Below are 15,328 nucleotides of genomic sequence, written 5' to 3'. Positions count from 1 at the left end.
GAGAACTGAAAAATAAATATTAAAAAAATTCTCTCTCCCTCTTTAAAAAAAAATACTTAAAAAAAAAAAAAACACTTGCCAGGAGTGACAATACACAACTGTAATCCTAGCTGTTGGGGTGTCTGAAGCAAGAGGGGGATCAAAATTTCAAGGACAGTATGTACAGTAGGGTATAACTGTCTCAAAAAGGCTGGGGATATAGCCAAGCGGTAGAACATTTATCTAGCTTCCATCCCCAATACGGGGAGTGGGGGAACCTTTTACATGTAAAGCATAAAAATAAGTCTCATGTCAGGAAAATTGCAAAGAAGAAAAATGTTATTAAAGCAATATATAAGAATTAGTATCCTGGGCTGGTGTTGTGGCTCAGTGGTAGAGCACTTGCCTAGCAGTGTGAGGCACTGGGTTCGATCCTCAGTACCACATAAAAGAAATAAAATAAATAAAAGTATTGTGTCCATCCACAACTAAAAGAATATTTTTTTTTAAATTAGTGTCTTAATTATTTAAAAATATTTCATACAAATATACAGGACTAATCTACAAAGTTCTCAGGTTAAGTGGTCGAATCTGATATACACATTATATACCAGGAAATAATCCCAAGAAAACTCCTCACATAAAAATACAAGCCAACTAGGGCTATAGCACATATGAGGTCCGGCAAACCCCAGCAACAGAAACAAAGCAAAACAAAAACATGCCAGCTAGGCCTGAAGACATACATCTATAACCCTAGCTACTATTCAGGAAGCTGAGGTGGAAGACTCACTTAAATCTAAGAGTTCAAAGCCAGTCTGGGCAAAAAAGCATGACACTATCTCAAAACAAATAGAAAAGACAAACAAAAATCCCCAAATAAAATAAAAATGAAATAATCAAAAAAGCAGGCTACACCAGAAAGGATATGCCTACTAAAATATCATTAAGAAAATCATGGGGCCAAAGCTGTAGCTCAGTGATAGAGTGCTTGCCTAGCATGTATGAGGCACTGGGTTTGATCCTCAATACCACATAAAAACAATTAAATAAAATAAAGGTATTGTGTCTGTGTACAACTAAAAGAAAAAATATATATACTTAAAAAAAAGAAAATCATTATATTCTGTTTTTTTCCCAACAATGTCTCACCATGTTGCCCAGGTTTTCCTTGAGCTACTAGGCTCTAGAGATCCACTGTCAGCCAACAGGTACCTAGGATCATAGATGTATGCCACTATACCAGGCTTCATTAAATTCTAAATACCTTATAAAAGAGATTAAAAATATCAATGTGGTCAGGCCAGGCCACAGGAAAACAGATAAGTATCTCCAGTGACACTATAAAATGTTCTAAAAAAATAATCTGACAGAGGCTGGTGTTGTGACTCATTTGCCTAGCACGCGTGAGGCACTGGGTTCAATTCTCAGCACTGCATATAAATAAATAAATAATATATATTTAAAAAATAACAATCTGCAATATATAACAGGAACTAAGAAGCTAATTAAATGCTTTGATCCAGTAAGTTCATTCTTAGTACTATACTTTTAAAGGTATACTCAAAATAGGTGAAACAGGAAATAATTAAAAGAAAAAAAGATAGTCACAATCAACTAAAATGAGAAAATACAAAGAAATCTAAATAATCAGTAAGAAAGTAAAGTAGAGCCTACTGCACATTGTAACTCCAGCTACTTAGAAGGCTGAGGCAGAAGGATTCCAAGTTGAAAGCCAGCCTCAGAAACTTAGCAAGACCCTGTCTCAAAACTAAAAAACAAAAAGGGCTGGGGATTAGCTCAGTGGTAGAATGCCCCTGGGTTTAATCCCCAGTATTACAAAAAGAGAGAATCAAAGTAGAACTAAATTAACTATTCTTATTGCTTAAGTACAACTTAATAAATGTAAATGTATTTGTGTATATGTGTGTGTATGTGTGTATGTTGCATGCCTGTGATCACATCTACTAGGCTGAGGCAAGAGGAACACAAGTTCAAGGCCAGACTCTCAAAATAAAGTAAAAAGGGCCGGGATGTAGTTCTGTAGTACAGCACTTGCCTAGCATGCTGGAGGCCCTGAGTTCAATCCCCAGTGCACACACAATGACAAGTATATAACTATTTGATAAAAGGCATTCAAGAAATAATTTCATTTTTTTAATTTTATTTTTAATTTTTTTTTAGTTGTTGATGAGCCTTTAATTAATCAGTTAATTTATTTATTTATATGCATGCTGAGAGTTGAACCCAGTGCTCATGCATGCTAGGCAGGGACTTTACCACTGAGCCACAACTCCAGCCCACAAGAAATAATTTTAATTAAAGTAATTAAAAAATAGTATGTACAGGGCTGGGGTTGTGGCTCGGTGGTAGAGCAACTGCCTTGCATGTGTGAGGCACTGGGATTCTCAGCACCACATACAAATAAATGAATAAAATAAAGGTCCCTCGGGCTGGGGATGTGGCTCAAGCGGTAGTGCGCTCGCCTGGCATGCGTGCAGCCGGATTCGATCCTCAGCACCACATACAAACAAAGACGTTGTGTCCGCCAAATACTAAAAAATAAATATTAAAATTCTCTCTCTCTCTACCTCTCTCTCTCTCTCTCTCTCTCTTTAAAAAAATAAAATAAAATAAAATAAAGGTCCCTCAACAACTAAAAAATAAATTTAAAAAAATAGTATATGCATTGATTTATGCTTCATGGAAAATAATTTGTAGTTAAGAGTTTAAAAGTCAATAGGCTTTGCCAGGTATGGTGGTGCATACCTGCAATCCCAGCAATTTGGAAGGTTGAGGCAGGAGAATCACAAGCTGGAGGATCAGCATGGGCAACTTAGTGAGACCCTCTCTCAAAATACAAAAATAATAAATAGGCTGGGGAATATGGCTCAGTGGTGGAGTGCCTCTGAGTTCAATCCCCGGTATTAAAAAAAAAAAAACAAGGAAGTCAATGTATGCAAACTATATATTTATATATGTGTAAAAACATGAATACTTGTTAAAAGACCAACAAATAAATTTTGAATAAATTCAAAAATAGTAACACTGTCCAGTTTTCAACCTATAAGCAACCTATATACAAATAACTGACTACATACTACTCTGAAAAGTTATCATAGAAACCATCAAAAAGACAAACTAGAGCTTTTAGATATTCTGACTATTCAGAATTGAAGGTAGAAAGAAGACAGGAAAAGTAAAAATGAAAAGCACAGTTTAAGGGAGCTGACCTAAAGCTATACCCTCTAGCTCCAAATTTACTCAGCTACCAGAGGTTTTTCTTATATTTCCTGAGAACCCACCAACCAGAGAGTTATACAGATTAACAGAAATTGTCGCTTTATCAAAATCAATACCTCTGAAATAATTAAGCAGCCATAGTTCACTACAAGAGTGCTAGGAATTTTTTCAATCTGTTTCATGTCTCTCCTAACACCTAAATGAAGCAAACTGTAATTGAAAGGAGAGGAGGAAGTAGTATTGACTACCCACTATGGCAATTCTCTCCAAAGTGTATGTTTCCCCCAGAATGCTCCATTTCTCAAAATTATTTTACTTTCCTTCCCTCTTAAAGTTTCCATTCATTAACCTAACAAAGTATATCTTTTCTCATTTCTCTAAATAAGCTTAAATTCTTAAGAATAGTATTTAAAAAAAAATAACTCACCTGAAATTTATAATTTAACAATAAATAATATGATCAGCTTTTAAATATTTCTTTGTTTCTACCCATTTAAAACCTGCTTTTCAACAAATAAAAAATAAAATAATCCTGCTTTTCTTTTAAATTTTAACACTATCATACTTTATATACATATAACTTCTCTACAGAATCATTAAAGAATGTAATAATGAAGACCTTGATTCAGTCCTATAAACATTATATTCAAAGAAATCTTTTTAACATAGTATTCATCAATTGATTCTTACTTTGCTTCAATTTGTGGAAATCACTGACTCTATCCTTAGTGGCCTGCTTTAATATATCTGTTTGAATTCTGTGTTCACTCTCCAAATTTGAGCCTGGAATTAAACGCTGAAGAGGGTCAGAGGGGTTCTGTTTTGAAGTGCCAGGATTTCCATTGTGGTTTACATATGAACCTATGGTATAAAAACATCAAATTAAAAGAACGTTAATTCTTCTACAGAAGAATTTCATGAGACCCACTCTTAGAAAAGTTAAGAAACATTATTATCTGACATTGGGTAGTCATTTAGTCTTTTTGTTGTTGTTGTTGTTTGTTTTTTAAGCTTTACTTTAATTACCAGTGTGGTTTCAGCTATGCAAAGTTTGCCAATCATTCACAAATGAGTATGTCCATTACCAATTATAAACCTATTCACCAAAGAGATATATACACAGTAAAAATCCAAACATTAATATAGCAATGATATCCATTTCTTTTCCTCTCTCCAAACTCCATATTGCTGTCAAAATTCTCTAAAATCCAATAAGGCTTTTGAAATTTCTAGTTTCTTCATTGCCTTCATCTATACAATGACTCACAATTAACTCTAGATTCTTTCTTAGCAGTATCTTCTTGATATAACCTCTCTTTCTCCCACCTCTCATTTTTCCCCTCATCAAAATCTTGATTAAATCCTTATTACTATTAATTTTGGAATCATAAACCTCTTGTACCACTGATTTCTATATCTTTCCTTTCCATGATCTTCCCCAAAGCACCTCCTTTCAATAATTCTCATTTTAGAACCCTCTATAAAATCAAATAGGTATTCAATAGAAAACAAACATGGGATGGGGATATAGCTCAGTTGGTAGAGTGCTTGCCTCATATGCACAAGGCCCTGTTTTTTTCAATCCTCAGCACCACAAAACACACACACACACACACACACAAACACACACATATTCATAAGCACCAAGTAAGGCCTTCTACACAGTAATAATTTGTAGAAGGCCTCAATAAGATAACTATGAATACAGTTTTTACCACAGAGCAACACCACCAGTTCTATGAACACATTCTGAAGGAAGGTTAATTTATATAGCTTGAAGGTCAGGCATGGTGACACATGCCTGTAGTCCCAACTATTCAGGAGGCTGAGGAAAAGGAATTGAGAGTTTAAGGCCAGTCTGAGCAACATAGGCAACACAGCAAGACCCTGTCTTTAAAAAAAATCTGTGAAGCCTGGAAGAGATGAAAGGGAATATAGTTCAGAGTGGAACAACAAATAATTCTGCTCTTAAGAAAAGACTCTAACAATCCAATAAACAAAGTGCAGTTTTAGATAATTATATTTCTCCCTGAGCTTTTACTAGTCATTAAAAAGCATAACATTACTTTGAAAAATGAATGCTACTTCACTATACTGCTAAATGACATGTTTTATTCACTATATAACAATACATGACAAATAAGATGGTTTTTAAATGAAATGCCAAAAGAATAAGACTTCATACCTGGAGCCATATTTGGGGAAAGAGGTTGTCCAGTTGGAATATGGGAGATTGCTTGATGACTTTCATGCTGAGAAACCAAAACAGGGGGCTTTTTTAAAACTGAAAAACAAAACAAAACAAAAAAAAAACCACCATATTATTCCCAATTGACATGTTTTCTAAAAACCCAACTACTATAGCTGAGCATGGTAGTATATCCCTGTCATCCCAGTGACTCAGGAGACTGAGGCAGGAGGATCACAAGTTTGAGGCCAACCTCAATAATTTAGGAGGTCCCTCAACAACCCAGCCAGATCCTGTATCAAAATAAAAAATAGAAAAGGCTGGGGAGGGGGCTGGGATTGTGGCTCAGTGGTAGAGCACTTGCCTAGGATGTGCAAGACCCTGGGTTCAATCCTCAGCACCACATAAAAATAAATAAATAAAGATATTGTGTCCAACTACAACTAAGAAATAAAATAAATAAATAAATAAATAAATAAAAGGGCTGGGGAGCCTATAATCCCAGTGACTCAGAGAGACCCTATCTCAAAACAAAAAATAAAAAAGGGCTCGGCTCAGAGGTAGAGCACCCCCAGGGTTCAATACCCAGTACCAAAAAAGAAAACAAAAACAAACAAACAAACAAAAAACCCACCATGAATCTATACTACACTAATCTTATGATGCTTATTCTAAATTTTTTAATCCTGAGAGCTGGTAAACTAAATCATTTATGGTTACTAAATGATACATTATACCACCCATTATAGAATTTTCATGATTAACAATCTGATCAGAAAATAAGCTTCATAACAGTATGAACTCTGTCTTGTTGATTACTATATCCCAACTATTTACAATAGTGTCTGGAACATAATAGAAACTCCATGAAGATTTGAATGAATAGATATATAACTCTCTTCAGATATAGGGAATTTCAGCAGTGAGACCTTTTAATATAGGTGGTACAAATAAAATTTAGCATTTACAGATTAGACAAAACATTAACAATATGCTATCCTTACTTAACAGTGGTCCCTTCACCTTCTGAATATAGCCCTTATTGCTCTAAGGCTTATTTTTTTTTTAGAAAAATTTTTTTCTCTCTTCTCCTCCCCCTCCCCCCTCCCTCCTGCTTCCTAACAAGATTAGGGAGACAGTGTTATGTTTTCTTCTCCTAGTTAATTGACTTTGAACACACCCACTGAAGGAAGGAGATGCCTGCTGGGGATTTGGGAAATGAATATCTCCCAAATTAACAAGTGAATCCCAAAACACCATCAGGGCACCCAGGGACCTGCTACCAGAGCACACCTGGAATGTAACCCTTGAAGAGTTCCTTTAACACCACCCCCCTGCCCCTCCTGATCAGGTGAGTCACAGCCTTTGGGACAGGAGTCCCCTATGTTTCTCCTTTGCTAGCAAAGCAATAAACTTTCTTCTTCCCTTTTCTCAAAACTATGTCCTTATTATTGGCATTGTTTGGCATTGGGGGCAGGGATTGAGCTTTCAGTTATACTTAGTTGCTCAGATTTTAAATCAAACTTGCCAGCTATGGTAGTACAGGCATCTCAGCTACTTGGAGAGTAAAGCAGGAGGATCACAAGTTCAAAGCCAGCCTCAGAAACTTTGGGAAGTCCTGACTCAAAATGATTTGAGTTTGTAAATGTTCCTACAGAAAATTTAGAAATGTAGAAAAGCACAAATAATATTTTTTGGCATTGCTGAGAATTTAACCAAGGATCTTGCACATGCTGGGCAAGTGCCCCACTACAGAGACATATCCCTAGCTTTACAAAGAAATTTAAATTTAACTGTAATTCCTCCATTTAAAGATAATTACTACTATAATTTGGGGTGTGTGTCTCTGGTGTGTTTTTTCTTTTTTTCTATGCATTGTATTATCCTATAACTTAAAGAAAATTAGGATCTTCTCTATATCATTTGGTTGTTTTCTTTTTGAGACAGGGTCTTGACATGTTGCCCAGGCTGGTCTTGCACTTATGATCCTCCTGTTTTACTCTCCTGAGCAGCTGGAATTACAGGCATGTGCCATGACACCTAGCTGTATATGTTACTGTTTTATAATCTGATTTTAATTTCACATTTTATACGTATTTTCCATGTCATTCCATTTCTTCTATAATATTCCCAAATGTATTCCTGAATCAAAAAAAATCTGACTTTTATGGGACTTGTTAGAGATGCCTGTATAAAGGACTACCACAAGGACTTTATGGCCTCATTAAATGCATCAGTTAAGCCAGCTGGCCGACTTTTACTTCTAGGAAAATGTAAACATAATTTATGTCCTATAAATACTTTGGTTCCTATGTTTGTACTTTGCTTTTTATTTACAGTTTTCTTTAAAAGTTCCTTTAAAAAACTCCAGACTTGTTTTTGTTGAACTAAAGAGGTAACTTATTTATAGGTATAATTTATTTATACCTAGGATAGGATAATTAGATTTTCCAGTGGTCAAAATTAATAGTAATAGTTAATGGTACAAAAATAAATAGATCTAGAAAAATGCTAGTGGATTTGAGAAAACTAAGGGTGCTAATGTTATCCTCCAATTTTGTATAAGGTTCTTCTGACTTTTTTTTTATGTATATGCAAATATATAATTTTTTCCTGCATAAAAATTAGATTATAGGGGCTGGGGCTCAGTGGTAGTGCACTTGCCTGGCATGTATGAGGCACTGGGTTCAATTCTCAGGACCCCATATAAACAAATAAAATAAAAGTCTATCAACAACTAAAAAAAAAATTTTAAAATGAGATTATATTATACTCACTCTCTTGAAAGTTGCTTTTTTCATTTTAAAAACAAGAGCTAGGGCTGGGGTTGTGACTCAGTGGTGGAGCACTTGCCTAGCACAGGTGAGGCACTGGGTTCAATCCTCAGCACCACATAAAAATAAATAAATAAATAAAGGTATTGTGTCCATCTACAACTAAAAAATATTTTTTAACAGAATCAGAGATATCTTTGTATGCCAATAAATATGGCTCAACATCATTTTTTTTTTTTTTCTTAGTAGTGGTACTGGGGGTTGAACCCAGGAGACCTCCACCATTGAGTCACAACCCTAGCCCTTTTTATTTTATTTTGAGACAGGGTTTGGCTAAATTGCTGAGGCTGCTCTCTCACTTGTGATCTTCCTGCCTCAGCCTTGGGTCGCTGAGATCACAGGTGTGTACCACCTTACTCAGCTTCAACATCACCATTTTGGAGGAAGTACTGGGAATTGAACTCAGGGGCACTCAACCACTGAACCATGTCCTCAGCGCTATTTTGTATTCGATTTAGAGACAGGGTCTCACTGAGTTGCTAAGCGCCTCGCCATTGCTGAGGCTAGCTTTGAACTCAAGATCCTCCTGCCTCAGCCTCCCGAGCTGCTGGGATTATAGGCATGTGCCACCTTGCCCAGCGATTTCATCATTTCTTATATGAATCATGATTTTGGTGTGGTATCTAAAAAGTTATCACAATATCTAAAGTTATCTTGGGTTTCTCTCCTAGTTCTATACTTTTTACATTTAGGCCTCTAATTCAATTTTTTTTTTCAATAACGGAGGCTGAACCCAGGGGTGCCATATTATTGAGTCACATTATTTTTTATTTTGAGATAGGGGCTCACTAAGATGCCCAGGCCTCCAATAATCCTACTGCCTTAAGCTCCCAAATTGCTGGGATTACAGATATATGCCACCATATCCAGCTCACATTAATTTTTATGAAGATCTGTATCTAGATTTTTTTTTTTTGGTACTGGGAATTGCACCCAGGGGTGTTTTATCACTGAGCCAACTCTCTTTTGAGATAGGGTCTCTATATTGCTGAGGCTGTCCTCAAACTTGCAATCCTCCTGCCGCAGCCTCTTGAATTGCTGGGATTACGGGCATGCACCACCGTGCGTTGCTATTTCAGTACCATTTTTTGAAGACTATCTTTGTTTTGTTGTATTGACTTTGCTATTTTGTCAAAAATCAATTTACTATATTTATGTGGATCTGTCTCTGAGCTCCCTGTTCTATTCTTTTGATCTAAATGTCTACTCTTTTGCCAACACCATAGTGTCTAGATTACTGTGACTTTATAACAGGTTTTGAAGTTAAGTAGTGCCAGTTCTTCAACTTTGTTTTTCTCCTTCCATATTATGTTGACTATTCTGAGTCTAATGATTCTCCATATAAATTTTACAATCGGTCTGTCAATACCCATATAATAACTTGCTGGGATTTTGATTGGAATTGCATTAAATTACAAATCAAGATGAAGAACTGACATCTTGACAATATTATCCATGAACCTGGAATATTTGCCCATGTATTTCATTATCCTTTGATTGTTTTCATCTAAATTTTGTAGTTTTACTCACAGGGATTTTGTACATATTTTGTTAAATGTATACATAAGTATTTCATTTTGGGGGGTGCTAATATAAATGTTTCATGTTTTAAATTTCAAATTCCACTTTCTCATTGCTAGTATATAGGAAAGTGATTGTTTGTACTTTAACCTTGTATCCTGCAATATTTTCATAGTTGTTTATTAGTTACAGGAGTTCTTATTTTTTGTTTTGTTTTGGTCCTGGGGATTTAACCCAGAGGCGCTCAACCACTTAGCCACATTCCCAAACATCTTTTCTTTTTTTGTTGTTTTTTTTTTTTGAGACACCATCTTGCTAAATTTGCTCAGGATCTTGGTAAGTTGCTGAGGCTGGCTCTGAACTTTTGATCTTCCTGCCTCAGCCTCCTGAGCTGCTGGGACTACAGTGTGTACCACCATACCAGGCCAGGAATTGTTTTTTGGTTCTTTTGGATTTTCTAAGGAAAAGATCATGACATCTACTAACAAAGATAATTTTATTTATTCTTTAACAATCTGTATACCCTTTACTTCTCTTCTTGTCTTATTACATTACTAAGGCTTGCAGTAGTACAATGTTTAAAAGAAGTGATAAGAAGGTACATCCTTGCCTTGTTTAGTGGGAAAGCTTTCTCACCATTAAATATGATATTAGCTGTAGATTTTTTTCTAGATATTCTATATCCAGTTGAGGAAATTTTCCTCTATTCTTAATTTACTTAAGAGTTTTTATCATGAATAGGTATTGGATGTGTCAAGTATTTTTTTTCCTGTGTCTATTGACAGTCATAATTTTTTTTTTCTTCTTTAGTGTAGTGATAAGATACTGATTTTTTGATGTTGAACAAGCTTTGCACACCTGGGATAAATTCTCATTTGGTTAGCTGTGTCATTCTTTTTATACATTATAGATTCAACTTGCTAATATTGTATTGAGGATTTTTACATCTATATTAAGTTGAGATTCTGGTCTATAGTTTGCTTATAATAGCTTTGTCTGGTTTTGGTACAAGGTAATAATGGCATAAAAAATGAGTCAGAAAGCATTCCCTCTGCTTCTGTCTTCAGGAAGTTATAGAGAATTGGTATAATTTTTTTCCTTCAGTATTTGGTTCACCAGTGAACCCATCAGGGCTTGGTCCTTCCTGGTTCAGAAAGTTATTAATTATTGATTCAATTTCTTTAATAGGTAAATCTATTCAGACAGTCTATTCCTTTTTGCAGAGTTTGGCAGATTGTTTCCTTGAAGAAATCAGTACATTTCATCTAGGCTATCAAGTCTGTAGGTATAGATTGTCCACAGTATTCCTTTACTATAATGTTCTTGGGATCTGTAGTGATAGCCTTCTTTCATTTCTATAGCAGTAGAAATTTATAGTAGATTTTTCCCAAAGAACCAGCTTTCAGTTTCACTGATTTTTGTTCTGCTTTCAATTTCACTGATTTCTACTCCAAATTTTTATAATACCTTTTCTTCTGTTTACTTGGGATTTAATACACACTTCTTTTTCTAGATTCCTAAGATGGGAACTTCTTGATGTTAGACCTTTCTTCTTTTCCAATATGTACATCTAATGCTATAAATTTCCCTCTAAGCATAGCTTTTGCTGCATCCCACAATTTTTATAAGTTGTGCTTTTGTTTTCATTTAATTCAAAATATTTAAAAACTTTCTCTTGATATTTCTTCTTTGTCCCATGTGTTATCTATAAGTGTGCTGTTTAAATTCCACATATTTTAGAATTTTCCAATTATTTTTTTATTGCTTTTCTCTAGATTAATTCTACTGAGATCTGAGAATGGATATTATATGATTTCTACTCTCTGAAATTTGTTGAGATGTGTTGTATGATTCAAAATGTGGTATAATTTGGTGAGTGTTCCATGTGAGGTTGAAAAAAATGTATATTTTACTGTGGTTGGATGAAGTAGTCAAGAGATGCTTATTATGTCTAGTTGGTTAATACACTTTTATCTCATTAACTTAAAAAGGTTCAGAAGGTTGTATAGTGAAAGTAAGTCACATTTTCATCCCTGTCCCCAGTCTTCATTCCTAGAAGACCACTCTTACCAGTATTAATCTAGAGAAGCGCTGTCCAATAGAACTTTCTGCAATTATGGAAACATTCTATATCTATGCTGCCCAACACAATAGCCACTAACTGCAGGTGACCTATTGAGCACTGAAGCGGAGCTAGTCTGACTGAGGAACTGTATTTTATTTTTATTTAAATTTTATTTAAATGTAATGAATTTAAATTTAGCTGTGTGTGACCAGTGGCTACTCTATTAGACAGTGAAGATTTAGAGATATTCCTAATGCAGTGGCTTTCTTCCTTAGATACAGAATTCAGTCACCTAGTGAGCACTTAATCATTCAATGCCCAAGCTGCACCCCAGATCAAATATACCAAAACCTTTAGAGTGGGTCTCAGGAGTTGGTATATTTTTTAAAGCTTCCCCATGATTCCAGTAGGCAAACAAGGGAGCTGGTGTTATGGCTCAATGGTAGAATCCTTACCTAGCACATGTGAAGCACTGGGTTTGATACTCAGCACCATGTAAAAATAAATAAATAAAGTACTGTATCCATCTACAACTAAAAATTTTTTTTAAAAAAAAAGAGAATATAGGGGCTGGAGCTATAGCTCAGTGGTAAAGCATCTGCCTTGCATGTGTGAGGCACTGGGTTCGATCCTTAGCACACATAAAAATAAATAAAGATATGGTGTGAAAATCTACATCTAAAAAATATATATATATAAAAAAAAAGAGAATATAAAATATAGGCAAACATGGGCTGGGGTTGTGGCTCTTCGGTAGAGCGCTTGCCTAGCATGTGTGAGGCCCCAGATTCGATCCTCAGCACCACATAAAAATAAATAAATAAAGGTATTTTGTCCAACTACAACTAAAAAGTAAATATTTTTTTAAAAAGTAGGCAAACAAGGTTGAAATCTGTTATGGAAAATTAAAATTAATTATTTTATATATAGGTTAGATCTACCTAATATTAAAAATCCAAAAGCAGTAATTTTCCCTACATTTCTAATTAGAAAAGAAATTTAAATTGTTTGGGTAAATAATTTTTTTTTTTTACCCTTTGCCTTAGTTTGGATGATGAATGTCCCCCAAAGACCCAGGTGTTAAAGAATTGGCCCCCAGGGTGGCACCTACCAGGAGGTACTGTAAACCCAGTCCCTTCCTCTTTTACTTCTTGCTATGATGGAAACAATTTGCCAATCTAGCATTGGCATCTAGCAACCCCAAAGGCCTGAAAACAATGAGTCCACCCCTGCTAATGGACTGGAATCTCTAAAACCATGATTCAAAGTAAACCTTTTTTCTTTATAAGAAATAAAATTATGGGCTGGGGATGTGGCTCAAGCATTAACGTGCTTGTCAGGCATGCGCGGGGTGCTGGGTTTGATCCTCAGCACCACATAAAATAAAGATATTGTGTCCATCGAAAACTGAAAAATAAATATTAAAAAATTCTCTCTCTCTTAAAAAAAAAAGAAATAAAATTATCTCAGGCATTTTGTTATAATGATAGAAAGCTGATGAACACACCCTTATAGAGTTTCCCCAAAAGCAAACCATTAAGAGCATGAGTATGAGATTGACTGGACCTGAAAACTAGAAAGGAGATTTCAAGTATGAAATAAGATTTTCCTCTTTGTTTATATGCATGGTATAAAAAAAGATAGTTGTATTACATATTATTTTAAGAAAACTCCTAATTTCAGAAAAAGAAGTACTAACAATCTGATAGAAAAATAGGCAAAAATGATTGGCCAATAAACATATAAAGAGATGCTAATGTTGCATTCATACACACAAAAAAATATAAACAAAAATTAATATGAAGTTTCCTACTATGCCACAAAAATATAGAGAATACCTGCATACACAGATGTTTTCTATATTAATGCTAAATTTATAGAAAATATATATACATTTTTGGTGTTGTTCCCAGATCCAAGCTATAGTGCTGTAAACACTGTGTGAATTAATAGGACAAGCTCATATTTTAAAAATTATATATAAATTTGTTGGTATCTCATTAGAAGTAGCATTCATTCCTATTAATTCTAATAAAATGGGTATGGAATTTTTTTGGGGGGAGTGAGGAACAGTACTGGGGACTGAACACAAGGCTCAAATACTATACAAATGCTCTCCCACTGAGGTAGATCCTAAGCTTTCATTTTGTTTTTGTTTTAATTCTCATAAAAGGGTCTCACTAAGTTTCCCACACTGCCTTCAACTTTGCTATCCTCCTGCCTCAGACTCTTAAGTAGTTAGGATTACAGGTATATGCCATTGTGCCATGTTATAGACATATGACATGAGAAATAAATGCATACAAGCAGATAACCAATCCTTGCTCCTATATCTGAACAGGATTTTTTTTTTCTTTGAGTACCGGGGATTCAACTCAGGGGCACTCAACCACTGAGATACATCCCCAGTTCTATTTTGTATTTTATTTAGAGACAGGGTCTCACTGAGTTGCTCAGTGCCTCGCCATTGCTGAGGCTGGCTTTGAGTTCGAGATCCTCCTGCCTCAGTCTCCCGAGCTACTGGGATTACAGGCATGTGCCACTGCACCCAGCTTGAACAGGATGTTTTAGATGCCAATTTACCTATGGCAAAATTTTGAAAATAGCTTAAAAATTAAATAAGGCAAAATAAAAGAGATTTAATCAACCTAAAACTCACTCAAGTTAAGGCTACAGCAGTGCTGCAAAAATTTAGAAGAAAAATACATGGTATATGGACACATGGGTACAGCCCTGTAATCCCAGCAACTAGAAGACTGAAGCAGGAGGATCACAAATTCAAGTTCAGCCTTTAACTTAGTGAGACCCTGTCTCAAAATAAAAATAAGACTAGGAATGTTTCCCAGTGGTAGAATGACCCTGGGTTTAACACCAATACCAAAACAAGAAAAAGAAAATACAGAATCTCTGCTCTCAGTACTTTTTAAAATTAATGTGTTAAGTCAGTGGTTCTCAAATTTCAACACAGATGAAAATCACCCAGAGAGCTTGTTAAAACAGATGGAGCAATCGCTGGGCTCCATCTCCTAATTTGTTCTGGAACCTAAGAATCTGCATTTCTAGTTAAGTCCCTGAGTAAGAGTGATATCATTGGTCCAGATATTGCACGTTAGAAATCACTGAATCATTTCATTGTCTTACAACAAAATCTTGTTCATTCTAACTCAGTATGTTATAACAAAAAAATATAAATAAATAAATAAATTATATATATATATATATATATATATATATATATATATATGTATGTGTGTGTATGCATATATATATATATATATATATATATATATATATATATATTCCCCATACCCCCAGTACTGTGTATTGAACCCAGGGCTTCATGCATGCCAGGTATGTGCGCTACTACTGAGCTACATCCCTAACTCTTAAAAAAAAAAAAAAAAAATCATTTTTGAGACAGGGTCTTACTAAGGTGCCAGGGTTGTCTCAAATTTTCTATCCTCCTGCCTCTGCTTCCTGAGTAGATGGGTTACAGAC

At 35.0% G+C, this 15,328-nt stretch overlaps 1 protein-coding gene and 1 long non-coding RNA gene across 4 annotated transcripts in view; one reads left to right on the top strand and one right to left on the bottom strand.

Moving 5' to 3' along the window:
* Nucleotides 1-15,328, bottom strand: part of Golm2 (golgi membrane protein 2) — a 105,657-nt gene that overhangs the window by 39,546 nt on the left and 50,783 nt on the right. For both annotated transcript variants that reach the window (XM_027926183.2, XM_027926184.2), the window contains exons 7-8: nucleotides 5,408-5,506; nucleotides 3,913-4,083 (exon numbers count right to left, since the gene is read on the bottom strand). In XM_027926183.2, the coding sequence (XP_027781984.1) occupies nucleotides 3,913-4,083; nucleotides 5,408-5,506 (270 nt within the window). The remainder of the gene's footprint in view (nucleotides 1-3,912; nucleotides 4,084-5,407; nucleotides 5,507-15,328) is intronic.
* Nucleotides 1-15,328, top strand: part of LOC114085027 (uncharacterized) — a 117,764-nt gene that overhangs the window by 56,423 nt on the left and 46,013 nt on the right. For both annotated transcript variants that reach the window (XR_011706667.1, XR_003581383.2), the window contains exon 3: nucleotides 6,571-6,761. This is a non-coding gene — a long non-coding RNA (uncharacterized lncRNA). The remainder of the gene's footprint in view (nucleotides 1-6,570; nucleotides 6,762-15,328) is intronic.

Source organism: Marmota flaviventris, chromosome 2, assembly GCF_047511675.1.
Source record: "Marmota flaviventris isolate mMarFla1 chromosome 2, mMarFla1.hap1, whole genome shotgun sequence".
Classification (NCBI taxonomy): Eukaryota; Metazoa; Chordata; class Mammalia; order Rodentia; family Sciuridae; genus Marmota; species Marmota flaviventris.
The sequence above is the reverse complement of the archived record's forward strand: the minus strand, read 5'-3'. Positions and strand labels throughout refer to the sequence as shown.